The 17,856-nt window shown below is 41.2% G+C and overlaps 2 protein-coding genes across 11 annotated transcripts in view; both read left to right on the forward strand.

Moving 5' to 3' along the window:
* The window catches only part of TRIM2 (tripartite motif containing 2), a 122,284-nt gene extending 115,419 nt beyond the window's left edge, over positions 1-6,865 (forward strand). For all 10 annotated transcript variants that reach the window (XM_053912036.2, XM_045202664.3, XM_045202663.2 and 7 more), the window contains exons 11-12: positions 148-288; positions 2,385-6,865. In XM_053912036.2, the coding sequence (XP_053768011.1) occupies positions 148-288; positions 2,385-2,537 (294 nt within the window). In that variant the 3' untranslated portion in view covers positions 2,538-6,865. The remainder of the gene's footprint in view (positions 1-147; positions 289-2,384) is intronic.
* A 256-nt stretch (positions 6,866-7,121) lies between these two features.
* MND1 (meiotic nuclear divisions 1) overlaps positions 7,122-17,856 on the forward strand; it is a 51,247-nt gene continuing 40,512 nt past the window's right edge. Inside the window, exons 1-3 of the mRNA XM_024569277.3 lie at positions 7,122-7,180; positions 12,160-12,225; positions 17,748-17,805. Coding sequence (XP_024425045.2) covers positions 7,178-7,180; positions 12,160-12,225; positions 17,748-17,805 — 127 coding nt within the window. The 5' untranslated portion in view covers positions 7,122-7,177. The remainder of the gene's footprint in view (positions 7,181-12,159; positions 12,226-17,747; positions 17,806-17,856) is intronic.

Here is a 17,856-nt window from a genome sequence, read left to right on the forward strand (position 1 = left end):
ATATGGTGTCTAGTTTGTAGATCTTTTAAAAGAATGTCTTACATCATAGGTCTTGTTATAAATAACCTTCTCGGATATTTTTAAATCCATAATGTTGCTTCAACTATTTTCATTTACGATAAAGTAATTTGAGGACATTTTACACAGGTGTTTAATCAGGAGGGAGAATTCATGCTGAAGTTCGGCTCGAACGGAGAAGGGAACGGGCAGTTCAACGCTCCGACGGGCGTCGCAGTGGACTCCACCGGGAACATCATCGTGGCCGACTGGGGGAACAGCAGGATCCAGGTAGGTGCGCGTGCCAACGTGCTTAGGTGGAGTGATTGGTGCTTCTTAAAAGGGGAGAATTAGCGGTCCCCACATCTTAATGGTGTTTTACATTTGCTTAGGTCATAAGACCATAGGTAATCTCACAAGAAGTGCCAAACTAAGGAAGGTGGAGCAGAGAGAATGTTGGGAGTCAGGGCGGTGAGAGGTGGAGAGGGGCCTAACAGGAGATGATGATTTGACTTCGGGTGGTGGGCACACATGTAATGGACAGATCATGTGTCATAGAAATGTGCACTTGAAACCTGTATGACCCTATTAACCAGTGTCACCCCAATAGACTTAATAAGTTTTTTTCAAAAACGGTTAATACATTACCAGAATGAAACCTTCTAAACCAAGCATTTTTAACATGGATCCCACAGACCCCCAAAGGGGTTGTGGACAGAATTCATGAGTTCCATTGAACAGAAATTTATATTATTTTGTTACTAACTTCTTATTAAAAATTATCATTTACTTTAATTATGAATATAGGCAATAATTACAGTACTTTTTGTAATATTTATAACTTTGTCATCCAGAAAAATCATATTATAGTTGCAAACATCTCAAATTATCATTTATGCTCATCACTACTTCAAAACAAAAAGTTCTTATTAGACCCATCACTGTTTCTTGTTTAATGTGTTGGTGCCAAAAGCACACATTCTACTCTACTCAAAATTTTGTATAGTCTTGCCCCGGCCGGTGTGGCTAAGTGGATTGAGCGCCAGTCTTCGAGCTGGAAGGTCGAAGGTCATAGGTCCGATTTCTAGTCAGGGCACAAGACCAGGTTGCAGGCCGGGTCCCCAGTTGGGGGTGTGTGAGACGCAACAGATTGATCTTGCCCATGTTCCTCTCCCTCTCTTTCTCCCACCCTTCCCCTCTCTCTAAAAATAAATAAATAAAGTCTTTAAAAGATCGTTTGTCTTTGGCAGGCTGCCAATGGGGTCTGTGATACAAAAAAGTTAATTTTTTTCTAAAGTAAGAATAAAACTGTTGAATCCTCAAACTGAAGAAGATTATTCTTTTCTACCATTTGTCTGTGTAGACACCTGCATGAATCTAAACATTGTTTACTGGTGGGGCTATTCGTCCTTGCTGACGGGGCCCTGTGCAGTGCACGTGAGAACCCAGGGTGCACTGGCCACATCTAGTAGCATTCAGATGCCTTTGTGAGGACAGGGATTGCTAGCAATTTGAACCTGATATAGGTATTGACTTCTCAGAAGAAAGGTTGGCACTATAAATGCAATAATATTAAGTGCTTTTATTTCTGAAATACATTTGTCTTACTTAATTATCCCAGTGGACATCTATATTTGAAAGAGGCATTATGTCTGATGGGAAGCCAGGGCCAGACAGGGAACCAAGTTCACCAAGCAGTTCTGTGTAGGACCACCGATTCTGAGCTGTGCTGTGACCCTCAGTTGCCTGGTTACACTGCCTTCTGGGACACCTGATGGGCTAAACAAAATGGTCAGAAGAAACCAGCCTGAATCTTCTGAAGGAGAAGTGTTCCTGACCCTTTTATTTCATTGTATAATAGCCAGAGCTTACAGAACAAAAGAGAACCACTTCATATCCAGCTGTGCATGCTGAACCATTGACTTCTTATAATGTACTCTTTTCTGAAAAGGAAAAAAAAATCTCTATTTCTCATTGCACATTATGACTGAGGACCATTCCTTGTGATCTAGTTGCTGATTTTTCTCCTTGTGATTGGGGATAAAAGAGGGATAGGAGGCTAGAAGGACAAAAGTGAAGTCTTAGAGTGAGAAATAAGGGTCATTCATTTTTCAAGCTCCATCCAGGGCATTCCCCTCGAATGTGACCACTATGAATATAAGTACGGTCTGGTGGTCAATGGCATGTTCTTTATCAGTGACTCCTGGAGAGTGAGAAGAGAAGAAGGTAACTGGAGGGAGGGATTATGTATGCGACACTGGCCTAAAGCAAACCTAGGGGATTAAGCACATGCTTCTATTCTAAAAACATCGGCATCAAGCGTTTTCTAACTCCTATGTCATCATATTCCTGTTACTTTTCCTATAACACTCCGTATATGTTGACAGGTTTTTGACGGAAGTGGATCATTCTTGTCCTACATTAACACATCCGCTGACCCCCTCTACGGCCCCCAAGGCCTGGCCCTGACTTCGGACGGCCACGTTGTGGTTGCAGACTCTGGGAACCACTGTTTCAAGGTCTATCGGTACTTACAGTGATGGTGGGCAGCTGGACCGCCCCTTCCGAAGGTCTTGCACTATAAACTGGAATGGATTTCTCGCCGCGGGACCAGATTATACTAGACGTTTCATGCTAGAAGGAATCATTGGTGGACTTTCCAAGGTTATTTCTGAATGTAATAATTTCCTTAAAAACTGCATATCTTGATTTCTGTAATTGACTGTTAGGGTTTAAAAAAAAAACGAGAGAGCGATCTCTTCTACTGAATCTATAAAAACTGCAAAGTTTCACACCTGTGATCTATGGCTTATAGGACAGGGATTTATGTAGTTAAACTAATTTTGCAAATCAAACAAGCATTAAAAGAAAACCTAGAAGATTGAAAGGTATTTGTTTATCCGGTGAATGGTAGCCTTTGCACAGAGCTTCCAAAAACAAAACAAAAACAAAATCTGTTGTAGTTATATACTTTAACCCCTGTCGCCAGACCTGGGGGATCTTCTAACCTCACTTTTACACTAGGTGTGACTCTTGTGACATTTTTCTGGTTATCAACAGCTACATATAAATTCCTTTAGGAAAACAAATAAGACTGTCTTACAAAATCCTCTCATCTGTGTTTAGCAGGCCTCTAAGTTTAGCACTTAAAAATAAAGGATGCAAATTTTCCATCCTTCCCGGGTTAGATCAAAGATCCTTTTTTTGTGTGTGTTCTTTTCACCTTCTCTCTTCTGCTCACCTTGTATCAAAAAAACAAAGTACAGTTTCAGGGAAACCTGAAATTCCTAATGCTTTGAAAAGCATATTACAATAGGAATGGTACCTGTTGGTAAACAAACAGCCCAACTCCAGGTCAATGTACTGGAATGTAATCAAGAAAAAGTCAGTCATGTTTTATGTGCCATGTTCTCACATGTGTCTCTCCTCTTCCACTTCATGAAAGCGAAAGGTTTACCTCCTGCAAAATGTCAGCACATGTAATAGGACACCAGTATCCTAGGACAGAGAGCCATAAGTAGCCCTTTGGAGGACGGATGGTGTCAACCAAAGGCATGTGGTTGAGTAACGGTTTCCCCTTAGAAAGCAAGTGTTACCAAAGTTGTGAAAGCATTACAGGTAAGGGCATGTTATGGTTATTTATCGTTGTCTAATGAATAGTAGAGGCATTAAAGGACTATGTATACATGATTAGGGTAAGGTAGAATGTATCATATATATCTCTCTATATAGCTGAATCTTTGGTGTATTGAAATAGGCAGCACTCGGAAAGGCAGGAGCACCATGCAGCCTTCCTGCAGCACATTCCTTTATGGAGCAGCTTCCGGCCGTCCTAGTAGAACAAGCCCTACAGCAGATTTAATTTTTGCCATTTTCCAGGCATGACGGTATCAGCGGACTTTGTATCAGAAAATGGCCTTCTGGTCTTTCAAAAATAAACACAAAAGACAAAAACAGGTCAAAAAAGAACAGTTGAATTTGAGTTACTTTTAAATGAAATATAAATGCATTTCGAGAAATGTTCAGAATAATTTAGCCAATCATTAATCTGTCATTGATACTGTAAAATAAGATGTGGTTTATTTTCACTGTTTAATTTTCTACTCAGTTCTACCAAATAGGATGTCATGTTTGGCATTTTCAGTAATGACTTTGGGATCTTTTTCACTGAAAGCACCTTAGAACTGTACTGTAAGAAAACATTGCCCATATGTATAATTATATCAATGTGATGTTTACTGCTTATTAATTTATCATTCAGTCATTCTCTTCTACAGGAACTTTTAAATTTAAAAAGGGTATCTAGTTACTTCCCACTGTCTATCAAATGTATGCCCAAATCAACTCTGAAAAAAATTTTCAGAAAGATTTACATTTAGATTTAGTACTTTTTTAGTTAGGTAGAGTCTTCAAAATATTTAAGATTGTGATAAAGTTATAAAATTCAATACCATTTTTAGAGCACTAAGACACTGTTTCCTAGCATTAGTGAAATAAGTCTTTGACTATAGATGCTCATATGTAACAAGTGCCTGCCAGGCGCTGGGAGCTCTTCCAGGCACTGGGGACATAGTGATGGAGGAAACAGACAAAGTCCTGCCCTCTTGGAGCTTACCCTCTAGGGAGGGAATTTCGCCTTGCCCTTTATTAACATTCTGCCCTTTATTAATATTCTGCATCTTGCCCTTTATTAATATTCTGCATATTCCAATAAGCTAGGCTTTTGATAACTCCTAGACTATTTAAAAGAACACTTTTTAAATTGGTTAAATTAATTTTAGCTTATTTTCACAAGTAAAAATGGCTTCCTATTCAGATTCGTCACAGGCTATTGATCTTAAGACTAGTTTACTTAAAGGGGTTTTTTTTTGCACATTTTAATTATACGTGTAAATTTAGAAATTAACCAGCCATCATACCGTATCATGCTGAGTATCTCAACCAGTAGATTGAAGACAAAGCTGATTTTTGTACATGTCAATATTGGCACAAACTGGAATGAAAGAATAGGTACTTTGATTCAGACCTGTTTATCTGTTCCTAAAACACATGCTAAGGGCACTCCAGGAAACACTATATTTTCCCCCAGATATGTAATCATATATGTTAAAATATATCTAACATTTCATATTTGGATACATATGTGCATTTACTGTATTTCCTGGTAAGCATATTTTAGGGGGAAAGTGCTGCTAAGATACAAATAGGCAAGATTTAAGTGAAATTTTGTCACGTTCTATGGAAAATGGTTTCTGGTAAACTGAGAAGGATATTAAAGTAAGTGACTTTTTTTCCGGGCTCCCATTATTGCTTGATTTCTCTTTGTCAAATGTACAGAACCCGTCACACACTCATGATAAGTAGCACTGAAAAGTTACCCATTCAAATTTCCCCTGGGCACTAGGGTAAAATATTGCCACTTAGAATGTAAAGGTCAATGGCTTTGCGTTCTCTCCCGATACAGACCTCCCCTGCTGGACACGGGGTGGTAGAGAGTCACTTGACCGTTCAGAAACACACGAATACAAAGCCTTTATGACTGTTCGCCATTTTTAAATGGTACTTACTTAGTATCTTGATCAAACTTTTGTCTCCAATAACTAAACAAGCCCCCAAGTTCCTTATTTTTATTTGTTCTTTGACTAGATTTGAGGCAAATAAATACTACAGGTCCATGAAACTAGAACACACTTGCTCTTAATACTAAATACACAGGGTATGTCCTAACACGGAGTGAACTGGAACAGCAGTACGCTCGCTAGCAAGTGACGAGGGATCCTTAGCATTAAAGGGTTCGCATAAATGCTTTGGTAATGCCTACGGAGTTCATTGGAAGGAATGCCAAATAAACATCAGGTCCTCTGCAGACTGCTTCAAATGGGAAAAGTCTTTGTACGTTTGGACTCTATAGTATCCTCTCTATTCACCAGCTTCTGGAAAGGGAGGAGTATTTTTAGTTTCATAATTTTTAAAAAGACATTTCCAGGTAGGACAAAATTAGAGCTATTTGCTGCAAACATTATCTAATTTTGCTTAGACCCGAAAGTTGTAATACTGTTGATTCTGTCAATGTTGCAGGGTTTTAAATTTTACAATTATTTTAATATTTTTGATAACTAGGAATCTAGTATTGCCATAAAGGAACTAAGTGCCCATTAAAGATTTGTTTGGTATAAATAAATAATTTTTTTTGTTTTAAATGACAGTAAGCTACAAATCATGGTGTTAATAAACTTTCTGAAGATGAATTGTGTGGCAGTGATTGTGAGGTTTGTTTGTGGAGAACGTATGAAAGCTATTAATATTCTAAAGCCGATGAATTAATTGGCTATGTTGTTCCAATGAATGTACAGCACTTTCATGGACCTTTGAAAGCAGCACAGCCTTAAACTCGCTTTTGCTTTATGACATGGAATGTTCTGTCATCAACGAGAGTGTGTTCTTGTAACAGGATTCTTTACATCATTCTCAGTTCTACAGCCTTTCAACCCTATGTATGAGTATAAAGGCTTTTGGCTTCCTTTATTTCCTTTTTAAATTTTGTACATTCCATCTTTATAGGTCTGTTTCATACGTTTTGTGTATAGAACACTACACCTTGCGCTCATTGATACTGACGGATACATTCTCATTTGTTCTTTTATGAATCAAAATGCTGACTGCCTGTTTAAAGAAAAGAATAAACGCTGTGCATCGAAGTGTTTGTATGTTCGTAGCTACATACGTACCACAGTATTTTGGATGCTTTAGTCTACAATAAAACTTTAATTCTGTCTTGAAACATAGGAGAAACAAGATTCATGTGTATTATCTTTATCATGCACAAAAAAAATCTCAAATCATTATAATAAAGCTTGTTTTCTCCGTTTCTGGAGTGAATGTTTATTTCATATACTCTGTTTTGCTAGTGGAGGGAAATGAAAGAATGTTCTAGAATTTGTGGAAGCTAGCAATGCCTCGAGGAAACTTTGTACTCAGGTCCCACCACCCCAGCCGGCCTCTCTGCGGGGCCACCAGGGGTCGCTGCGCGCCTTCGGAGCGAGGATCAGTCTTTCTCCCACACCCACCCTTCCGTTGCCCCGCCCCCGCGGCGGGGTTGGCGCCAAAATTAAACCCTCGGCGAGCCCCGCCCCTCGTCCCCCGCGCAGGCCTGGCCACGGAGAAACGCGCTGTTTACGCCATGGTAAGGGCCAAGGCCACGCTCCCGGGTCCCCCTCCTCCCCAGTCTCCGGGCTGCAGGGATCCGGGTCCTGGCGGGCCTCGGGGGCTGGTGCTCGGTCCCTGGGCCTCACTCGGAGGGTCCGCTAAGACGACGCCCCGGCCATCCCGCACTTTCCGAGCGCGGCGGGGCGGCCCCGAGCGCGTGCCGGCCCACCTGCCCCCGCGGTGCGACCCGGAGGCCGAACGTCAGCGCTGGGACGCGCGCGCCCGCTGCGCGCCCCTGGGCCGGACTGGGAGCCGCGGGGACGCCCGCCCTTCTGCCCCCCGGAGGCTCTCTCCCGCGAGTTAGCTTAAACAGGGTAGCGGCCGCGAGCGTGGCTCGAATATCTCCCAAACTCTGCGATCTGTCCGGAAGACAACGAGTCACTTCCAAACCTGGGACCCTGCTCCCTGGTTTCGGCCACCAAGAAAGTGCAGCCCCTAATGAAGACCCAGGAAAGAAAAGTGTCAGCGAGATGGGGCGGGACGCCCTAGGTCCCACATGGCTCTCTTGGTTTTTGACAATCGAGTGGCTGTGTGCGTCTCAGCGTGTAGAGCACGTTTCTGAATGACTCGGTTTCAGAAGTACGCCAGTGAATCTTCATTTTATGCCAGTTAGATGATTTCTGTGAAATCCGGCCCCGGGCTGCAGGTCCGTAGGGAGTTGGTCGTTTGATCCGGGCAGCACCAGTTAGTTTGTCCTTGCGCGCCGTGATGGGTTAAGTGCTGGTAAGGTTCCAAATCGTCTTTGAAGTTAATGTCTTTGTGGTCATCATATCATTTGCATAACCTTCAGAGTTTCATGCTGTTTTTTCTGCTTCTGTTGGCAGAGAATCAACATCTAATTAAATGGATCAAGACTTTAATATCTTAATTTAGTTCAGTAGCCGTTATTTTGCCGAGCTAATGGTAGACGTGGATGTGCGGTGTTTATTTGAAGATACTTGTCCAGATGCAATTAGAACTGATAACGGCTTCTTTGTGGTTAAACTACCATCTCAGCCACCTGGGCATGAAATTATGTAAGAAGCCAAACAGGACCACCCTTGAATCTGTTACCAGTGCACTGTGATACCGTATTTCTCTGGTAGAGTTACTGGCCTAATGGAACTGACTACTGATAACTATGCAGCACAAATGCATGAACTTTGTCCTTTTACCTAATCTCGCTACTCCTAAACCACCTTCTAAGGTTTCATATGCTCTTAACTATTCAGATTCTTACCTCCAATAATGGAGAAATAGGAAACAAATTAGAAAACTTTTTGTAAGCTACATACTTCCTATTTTTATTAAAGATTAAGAAACAAGGTTAGTGTTTTGTTGATCAAAGATAACTTTTAGTTCTCTGTCCTGATTGTGAATTAATAGCTGTTTTGATTTGGTTGGGCTCGCAGAGTAAACAGTTATTATAAGTCCAGGCATATTTTTGGAAGTGGAGGAATGCGATGTAGTCTGCCACCTCTGAGGGCTGCAAATATCGTCTACTTTTAATTTTGCAAAATGTTATTGTAATTGATCCACAGGGCTGACTTCAGGAATTCTGTGACTCCTAATTGGCGAAAGTTCCTTTGTTGTCCCTCAAGTCAAGTTTTGAGTCCCCATACTTACTAATTTGAATGCATCTCTAATTTACGCTATCGGGAGATTTTCTTTAATCTTAAGTGTTAAATGAGCTTTTCTTTTTTAGAGACATTTCTAAATATGGGTTAATATGGCATCCTTTCACATTAGTTATTTTAATTCCAGCCACGATACTCTGCTACCGTGGTTAATAGTAAAAAGTGTTTGTAGTCATAAAAAGAGACGGACGAATAAATGAACCTGAAAGCAATGTACTTGGATGATACAGCTCATCCACAGACCTTGAGTAACTTTCAGGGCTGTGAGCTGAGTGTTAAGAGCGTTCCTAAAACTCCCCAGCACACTAGATTTCCCTCACTGCCGGGCCCTGGGTGGCAGATTCTTGTGGAGTCCGTAGGTCTTTCCGAGAAACTGCTTATAATGCTAAGACTTTAGGATTAGGAGCCTTTCCTGAAGCTTCAAATCTGTTTTTCGCTGATACAGCCACAGACTAAAATCCTAAAGGGATTCTCACTGCTCCACAAGTGCACCCGATATGGCCTCTAGATTCTGGGGAGAGAAAAGCAGTGTTCTCAATCCTAGGGCACAATTGAAGCACCTGGAAAAGATTTTTTAAATTAGCATGCCCAGGCTGAGGCTCCTTCTCAGAGATTCCGATTCCGTTCTTGCAGGATGTGCCTGGGCATCCGTGTTCTTAAAAAGCCTCTGGCACGATTCTACTGGCAGTTCGAGGCCCCGTGGACTAGCAGCATGACCTGAGGGAGCCTTCGGCCTGAGTGTGCATTTTGTGCTTGGTTTATTGGGTACTGCAGAGGCCGCTGTGAAAGGCCTCTGATACAGCCGATAAAGCTGTACTGAACGCTAGCTCTCGACCTTACGTTTAGTGAGGGGGTGGGTCTGCCTGAGATTTTTCTGCTTTACCTCTCTAAGCCAGGCCACAAACGGTTATCACAGAATTTCTTCTTCTTATTTCACCCTGTATCATATTTATGGGAGTGCAGTGGGTGTTGTGGGTTTTGGGGACTGAACAGCCTCAACTTTTAGGGTTAGGGTTTTAGATACGTGGTCCTGATACTAAGGCTTGGCCTTTATGTCGGCTCTGCCTAACCTGGCACTAAACTCTGAGCAGGCAAAGTCAGTTCACGTTCTGAAGATTTTCATTCTGCTAAGAGAGACAGGCAAACACATCTTTTTCACTGTAGTAAGTGGCTTGATGAAGGTGTCTCCTAGGAACACAGAATGGCACTCAACCCAGCCGGTGAGCTCAGGGAAGTTCTCTTAGAGGATGCCTGAAGAAAGCCTTGGGAGACTTTTTGGAGTTTTCAGTAGGTGACAGGAGAAGGTGTTTAGGTAGAACAACATTTTTAAAGGCACAGAAATGGGGAAGAGCATTCTACAAGTGGAGAATTGCTAGTAGTTTTTGTATTACAGCTCAAATTGCTTAGCTCTCCATGTTTTCATGGTAAAATTTGAGGTGGGGAGTGGTACCTGTGAGAGTGGATTGGGGTCAGGCGATACAGGGCCCTTGTAGGTCACTCCTAGGGTACTGGATGCTTCCGGGTGGTGGGGAGCCATCGAAGGCATTTGACAGCGTGAACGTGGACTTAGAAGTTGAGATGAAGTGTGCTCGGGGCACTGCAGGTTAGTTTCAGGAGACAGATGCGGAAGGCCTGAGTTGACGTAGAGGTGGTGGGAATGGAGCGGACCATGATGAGGGAACCTGGGATGACCATCGGACCTCTGCTCTGGCTCGGGTAACACGGTGGTATCCAACTGAACTCAGGCTCTAGGACAGCAGGTTTGGGGCGTAGATGTGGGAGAGGGGGAGTTCCGTTTAGGCCTGCTGAGTTTGAAGTGTGGCCAGCAGGCAGGTAGGTACAGGAGATCAAAGCTCAGGAGCACACTCAGGGACTCATCTGGAAAGATTCCAGGACTCTGTGTGTTAGTAAAAACCATGAAGGCCGATGACATCAAAGGGAAGGTGTGAGGAGGAGAGGGCATCCACGAAGAACCCTGGGAACTGCAGTGTTGAGAGTAAACAGAGGAAAAGGGGGAAGTGTAAACTTGAAGGCTACTTGTTTTACTGGCACGACTCATCAGGGAACACCGGGTAACTTGCTGTGAAGGTGAGCTGGGGGGTTTCTAGGCTCTGCAAGTAGGAGAAAGACTCGAACTCTGGTGTAGATTCAGAATGGCAATCCCCAGTGCCTCTCTCCCTGTGTCATGGGCTCTCATTCTCTGGTGGAGGTCTTGGTTGGACGGGGTCAGTCTTTAACTGTTGTTTTATTTATGTTTGCTTTTTAAGTGGTTTTCAAATTTTTTTATGTGCGATTTCCGAGAAAAATGCAGATCTTAAGAAACATTAGCGCAGAGTCCTCTATTAGAGCGCAAGAGATGATGGTTCTCGTCCTCTTCTGTCATTTTCTGTGAGTCTTCGGGTTGAGGAAATCTGGCTTTTCTTTTACTCTTTTTATTTTGGACTATATATACAATATATAGTAAAGTTTATTAACATACATTTTAGTTACATAGTATCTTATTTCAAGTTGGCTAAAAGAATGATAGTAACCTGGAGTAGGCTCCATTGTCTACTTGGACAGGTTTTCCTTTCTCCAGCCCACCCTCCACAATGCTAGACGACTATTTTACTAAAATGCAATTCTAGCACGGTCACTCCCTGCTTTAGAAAGTGTGCAGTAGCTGTTCATTGCCTAGAATAAAGTCCACTCTCTTCTGCTGGACAGTCAGCCTTCCATCATCTGAGCCCAGACTACCTTTCTCACCTCACCTGCCACTCCCTCTTCTTTCTGGGCCGTACAAGAGTCATCCATGGTCTTTCTGGAGCATTCCATACCATAACATTGTGCCTGTGCGTGGTCTGCCCAGGACACCTTTCTCACCATTTCTCAGCTCACCAGAATCCTTCTCATGCCCACCTTTCCTAGCGAACGCTCCTTCCTCCTCAGGGTGGAATCAACTCATTCTGGCCTGAGTAGTAATTCATTCTGTATGTGAAACAGTTTGTGCATTTACGTGTTCATCAGTTATACGTAGTTATGGCTATTCGTTTTCTTTGAGAGGTTGTAAGTCTTTTGAAGGTAAACACAGTGATTTGTCATTGGATCATTTGATAAATAATGAGTTTCTACAAAATGCCAGGTTCTGTCTCAATCAGTTTTTATTGTGCTGGCTGCACCTACCAGAAGGCTTGGTATAGTAGTAAAATAGTTAGAATCAGTCTGGAAGCCTGGCTCTGAACGTTGTCAAACCTGTTGGTATCAGACAAAGTCATGAGTACAATTTCTGATGTCTCAGACCAAGTTCTTTTAAACTGCAGGGTTTAAAAAATACAGTTTGATTTTTGTTTTTGTGCTTTAGTCAAAGAAGAAAGGACTGAGCGCAGAGGAAAAGAGAGCCCGCATGATGGAGATTTTTTTTGAGACGGTAAGTCGTTTTCCCTAAGATTTTTGGTACTTTGCATAATTTTTCCTTACACATTTGTTATCCAGTGTTAACTGCATCTTTTTTTATTAGAGATCAATACTCACCAATTTCCTGAAGAATGAATAAAATTCTGTAAACATTTTTGGCGCTAGTGAGCTGTGGGGCATGAAAGGACCTTACCCCTGTGTTCACAGGGTGTCTCCTACCCCGACTCTCCCGCACGGCGCACCCAGAACCGACTGAAGCACATTGGATTGCGTCCTCTTTCTGCCTGCAAATGATGAGAATAGCTCACATCTACCGAGTGTCTCCCAAGTGCCAGTCGCTTGGCGTAGTTTATCTGATTGCATTCTTTTTAACTCTATGAGAACAGTGCTATTGTTATCATTCTCATTCTACAGATCTGGACATTGAGACACAGCTTGAAATACTAGCCCTGGATCTCAAAAAATAGAAGTGTGTTGATAGTACAAGGATTTGAACCCAGGGAGCGTCATCTGATTTGAAAGGCAGGGCTGATTACTGCCTCTTTGCATTTATAAATCAGTCTATGGTGTAACACATATATGATGGTACATAGACCTCCTTAATTTTTCTGCTTATTTGTGCCTGCCAGAAACAGGAAATATGTTTGAAGTTTCCTCTCCTAAGTGGCAGAGCCAAGATTCAAGTTCAGCCACTTGGCTCTGAAGCCCGTTTTCTTTACCAGGCTGCTATATAGTGGCTGTTCTTAGCTTCCAGGGTAAAGTCCATGCCTTTGACCTACGAAGAACATTAACTTGGGTCTTAGCCTACTACCTGCCTGGACCTTCAAAGTCTAGTCTGGCCCCAACCTACTGGCTATTTTCATTGTATATTAATGTGAAAAAGATGGGGGAAATGGCAAAATAGAGTATGAAATTAATAAGTAATGCTAATCCTTGGCATTTTCATTTTAATAATGGAGATTTTCAGTAAAACAAGTGAAATATTCTGGGGACCTTTTCTTTTTTAATAAAGATTTTATTTACCTTTGGAGAGAAGGGAAGGGAGGGAGGAGAGGGAGAGAAACAGCAATGTGTGAGAGACATATCCATCAGTTGCCTCTTGCACATCCCCACCTGGAACCTGGTCTGCAACCCAGGCATGTGCCCTGACTGGGAATCGAACTGGCAACCTTTTGGAATGCAGGCCTGCACTCAATCTACTGAGCCACACCAGCCAGGGCGACCTCTTCTTTTTAAACTGTTTGCCCTCTAAGTGTGATCTTACTGATCTCACATATGATGACTGACATAAAGTCCTTGGCCGTTTAAAACAGACAATCGTATTAATGAGGATATGATTAGAAAGATAAGTTGATGAAGTTTATACATGAGGATTATGATTATTTGTTCGGCTGCGTTGAAATACTTTCCTTATGGTCTCAGATCAAGAAAAGTAGATTTAAGTCCTACCAGGCAGTGGTAAATTGGGGAGAATGGTGAGGAAATTATTTTGTCCTTTCTGATATTGTTAGAGTTTTCTCAAATACCAAACTTGGCTATTTCCGGTTGCAAAATTTTTCAGTTCTGCTCTCAATTACAGTCACGCACAGCTTAATGATGGTCTGCGTTCCGAGAAATGCCTTGTTAGGTGATTGTGTGTTACACGGGCCTAGACAGCAGAGCCCGCTACACACCCAGGCTCTGTGGCGTAGCCCCTCGCTCCTAAGCTGCACGCCTCTGCAGGATGTTTCTGTAGAAAACAACGGGATTAAATCAAGCACAGAGAGAATGATGCAACAGACGCAGTGAACACGAGATGTGTGAGGCTGCTGCCAGCACAGCGCAGCACAGCACAGCATAGCATACTGTTTTACAGTAAAATTTTTTATGAACAGGAAGAGTACACTCTAAAATAATGGTAAAATGTTCAGTAGAGTAAACACATAAACCACTAACAGTCCTTACTCTCATTATCAAGTATTATGTATGGGACAGAATTGTACGGGCTCCACTTACATACAGCTGGCAGTGCGGTAGGTGTTACCCTAGCCTGTCCTCAAGCGTGTGAGTAACGTGGCACTACCAGGATAGCTAGCGACAACGTCACTAGGCGACAGGAATTTTTCAGCTCCATTATAATCTTATGGGACATTGGCTGAAGTGTCATTATGCAGTGCATGACTGTAATTGTATTAATCGATAGATTGATTGGTTTCAGTTGATATATTCCTATATATGTTCATTTATATGATATATATATCATATGAATTTGATATCATATGAATATGTCATTTGAATTTGCAATCGTACTGGAGAAAGAATTCTTTGCCTGTTACATTGAAGAAGAACATGGGGGCAGTATAACTCAATGATAAAGAACTTGTCCCTGCAGTCTGTTTCACCTAATAGCTTTGTGATTTTAAGGAAATAATTTGACCTAAGTATCAGTTTCCTCATCTATTAAGGAGGATGAAAATCATGGTTCCCAGCTCACAGTGTTGTTATATGAATTAGTTGAGATAATCTGTGTAAAACATTGCAATGCCTAGGTCATAAGAGCTTAATTAAAAGTTACCTAGTGGTATCTTACACATAGGTGTTTTTTTTTGGGTAAGGGCTAGAACCATTGTGTTCATCTCTCGTTTATTATGTTACTTTAATGCTGGGGAGAAATAATATATACTTGTCCATTTTCTGTGTCCATTTAAATGACCGCATTTTAGTTCTTCAGCCAGTTCTTTGCAAGCTCCTTTACGAACACAGTGACCCCAGTGGGGCAGCCGGTACGTCTGGGTCTCTTCCTCGGTGACCACGTATAGGCAGATGTCTCCATGAGGACATGACCTTTTTCCAGGAAATCTACAGTATTGGCAGATAGGTTTGATTAATTGATTTTTTAATGCATTGGAGGCCTGAATCCGGTAATTCATTGCATGTTCTCTGAAACCCTAATGTGTTGTTTTTAGACAGTTTGTTCCCAATGTGCAAAAATTGGTTTCACATCCTAAGACCAACGACTTAATATTTTCCTTAATTTACTAAATCTTAAGTTTAGTGAGATGAAGTTACTTTTTCTACCATTTTATTATGAAAGATGAAAGAATTTTACAGTGATGACTATGTGTTCCACACCTAAATTCTACCATTAACGTTTTACTCTACTTGCTTCATCACACGTGTATTCACCTATCCACTCCCTTCTCCATCCGTTTGTCTTGGGCGGGGTGTGGAATGTGTACCCAGGTACCAGTCTTCTGTGAATACTGTCTCCTCATCAGTATTTTTCTTTTCAGTTTCTTAATAGTACCTTGGGTGAGCAGGAGTTTTAAATTTTTATGAAGTCTAATTTTCATCCTATTGAAGTTGCCTTTTCAAGTTTATTTTGGAAGAAATAGACCTGAGATTTTCATAACAATAATCACAATAATTCTCTTTTAATTACTGAATATTTCTGTCTTAAATATTTCACTTTGTTTATCCAAGCCTTTTTTACCACTTTAACCAAAGCTTATTATAAAAAGAAAGGCGCAATCATAGGTTAACATCCTACATGTACGGATTCCCGTCATTTTTGCTTTGGTGGACATGCAACATGTGAAGATGGATGATAGGCAGCCATGAATTATCTAATTTTCCTGTTGTCTGGGTGTAGCTCTTCCACGAGACTCAATGTAAACAAGTCCTGACAGTTGCCTGTTGTGCTTTCAGTTAGAACTGCTGAATGTAGAACATATGATATAGGGTAAGCAAAGTACTGTTAGTGTTTTTTTTAGTTTATGCAAAACTCTCTTACTTGCTTTGGGTTGTGGTTCAACTTCATGTTTACAGTCCTCAGTGTTCAGATTTTTGGTGGGGCTAGAACAGAAATCATGTACTTACAAATACGCATACTAGGTTTATATATTATTACATAGAAAATCTTATGACTTTGAAATTACAGTATTTTTATCTTCCTTATTTTCCATAAACACCTCTAACTCTTAGGTGTCTTATATTTTTGTCTCATCTCAAATTTGTCTTATCAGTTTTAGCCATCCTCTGATAAAGGATCATATTTTCAAGGATATGGCCCAGAAATGGGTTTTAAGATTATTTTTACTTATTCACTTACTTATTTTTTTTTTTTTGTTTTCTTTCTTTTTCTTTTTCTTTTTTTATTGTTGTTCAAGTACAGTTGTCTCTATTTTCTCCCCACCAAACTCCCCCGCCCCACCCTCAATCCTACCCCCCTTTGGCTTTTGTCCATGTGTCCTTTACACATGTTCCTTGATGACCCTTCCCCTTTCCCCCCTATAGTCCCCCCTCCTCTTATTTTTATTGTATTTTTTCCATTACCATTTATCCCCCTTAAGCCCCTCTCTTCTCCCAGCAATGGCCACATGTTGTCCATGTCCATGAGCCCTTATTCCTTTCTGCATGATCCCTCCGTCCCCATCCCCCACCCCATAGCTATCATCCTGCTCTCTGTCTATGAGTCCGTCTCTGTTTTGCATGTTAGTTCAGTTTGTTCTTAGATTCCACATATAATTGAAGTTATATGGTATTTGTCTTTCTCTGACTGGCTTATTTCACTCAGCATAATGTTCACCAGGTTCATCCATGCTGTTGCAAAGGGTAAAATTTCCTTTTTTATGGCCCAGTAGAATTCCATTGTGTAAATGTCCCATAGTTGTTTTTTCCACTCATCTACTGGTGAACACCTGGGCTGCTTCCATTTCTTAGCGATTATAAATAACGCCGCAATGAACACAGGGGTGCTTATGTTCTTTCAAATTAGTGTTTTGAGTTTCTTTGGGTATAATTCCAGAAGTGAGATCACTGGGTTGAAAGGCAGATCCATTTTTTAATTTTTTGAGGTATCCCCATACTGCTTTCCATGGTGTTTGCACCAGTCTGCATTCCCACCAATGGTGCAAAAGTGCTCCCCTTTCTATCCTCACAGCACTTGTTTGTTGATTTATTGATGACAGCCATTCTGACAGGTGTGAGGTGATGTCTCATTGTGGTTTTAATTTGCATTTCTCTGATGATTAGTGATGTCGAGCATCTTTTCGTGTGTCTAATGGCCATCTGTGTGTCCTCTTTGGAGAAATGTCTGTTCAGGTCCTTTGCCCATTTTCAAATTGAATTGTTTGGTGTTTTGGGGTTTTTTTTTTTTTTGGCGTTGAGTTTTATAAGTTCTTTACAAATTTTGGATATTAACCCCTTATCAGATATATTGGTAAGTATATCCTCTCATTCCCATTCTGACACTTAAAATCAGTGTCAGAAAAGCTGGATTGTCTCGTGTTAACAAATGGTTCATCTTAACTAGTTGTCACACTTCAGTGGGAAGGTGTTCTCCAGGGACTTTAAGAATTGTGTGTTCATGCAAAACCTGTCCATTTTAATGTCGGCTGAAGATACTTGCAGTTTCTTCTGGCTCCTGAATGCTTGATTCTATTGCCCTGTTCATCTCCAGGCATAGGTTTTTAATATATTGTTTTATGAACATAGTTATGATAAATATATAGTATAAAAGTATGTTTTTCATCTCTAAATTTTTTTTTTAAACAGAAAGATGTATTTCAATTAAAAGACATGGAGAAGATTGCTCCCAAAGAAAAAGGCATTAGTAAGTATCAAAGGCATTTGGGGACATTAAGGGAAATGTCAGGCATCTTTC

The sequence above is a fragment of the Desmodus rotundus genome, chromosome 9 (assembly GCF_022682495.2).
Source record: "Desmodus rotundus isolate HL8 chromosome 9, HLdesRot8A.1, whole genome shotgun sequence".
In the NCBI taxonomy this organism is placed as follows: domain Eukaryota; kingdom Metazoa; phylum Chordata; class Mammalia; order Chiroptera; family Phyllostomidae; genus Desmodus; species Desmodus rotundus.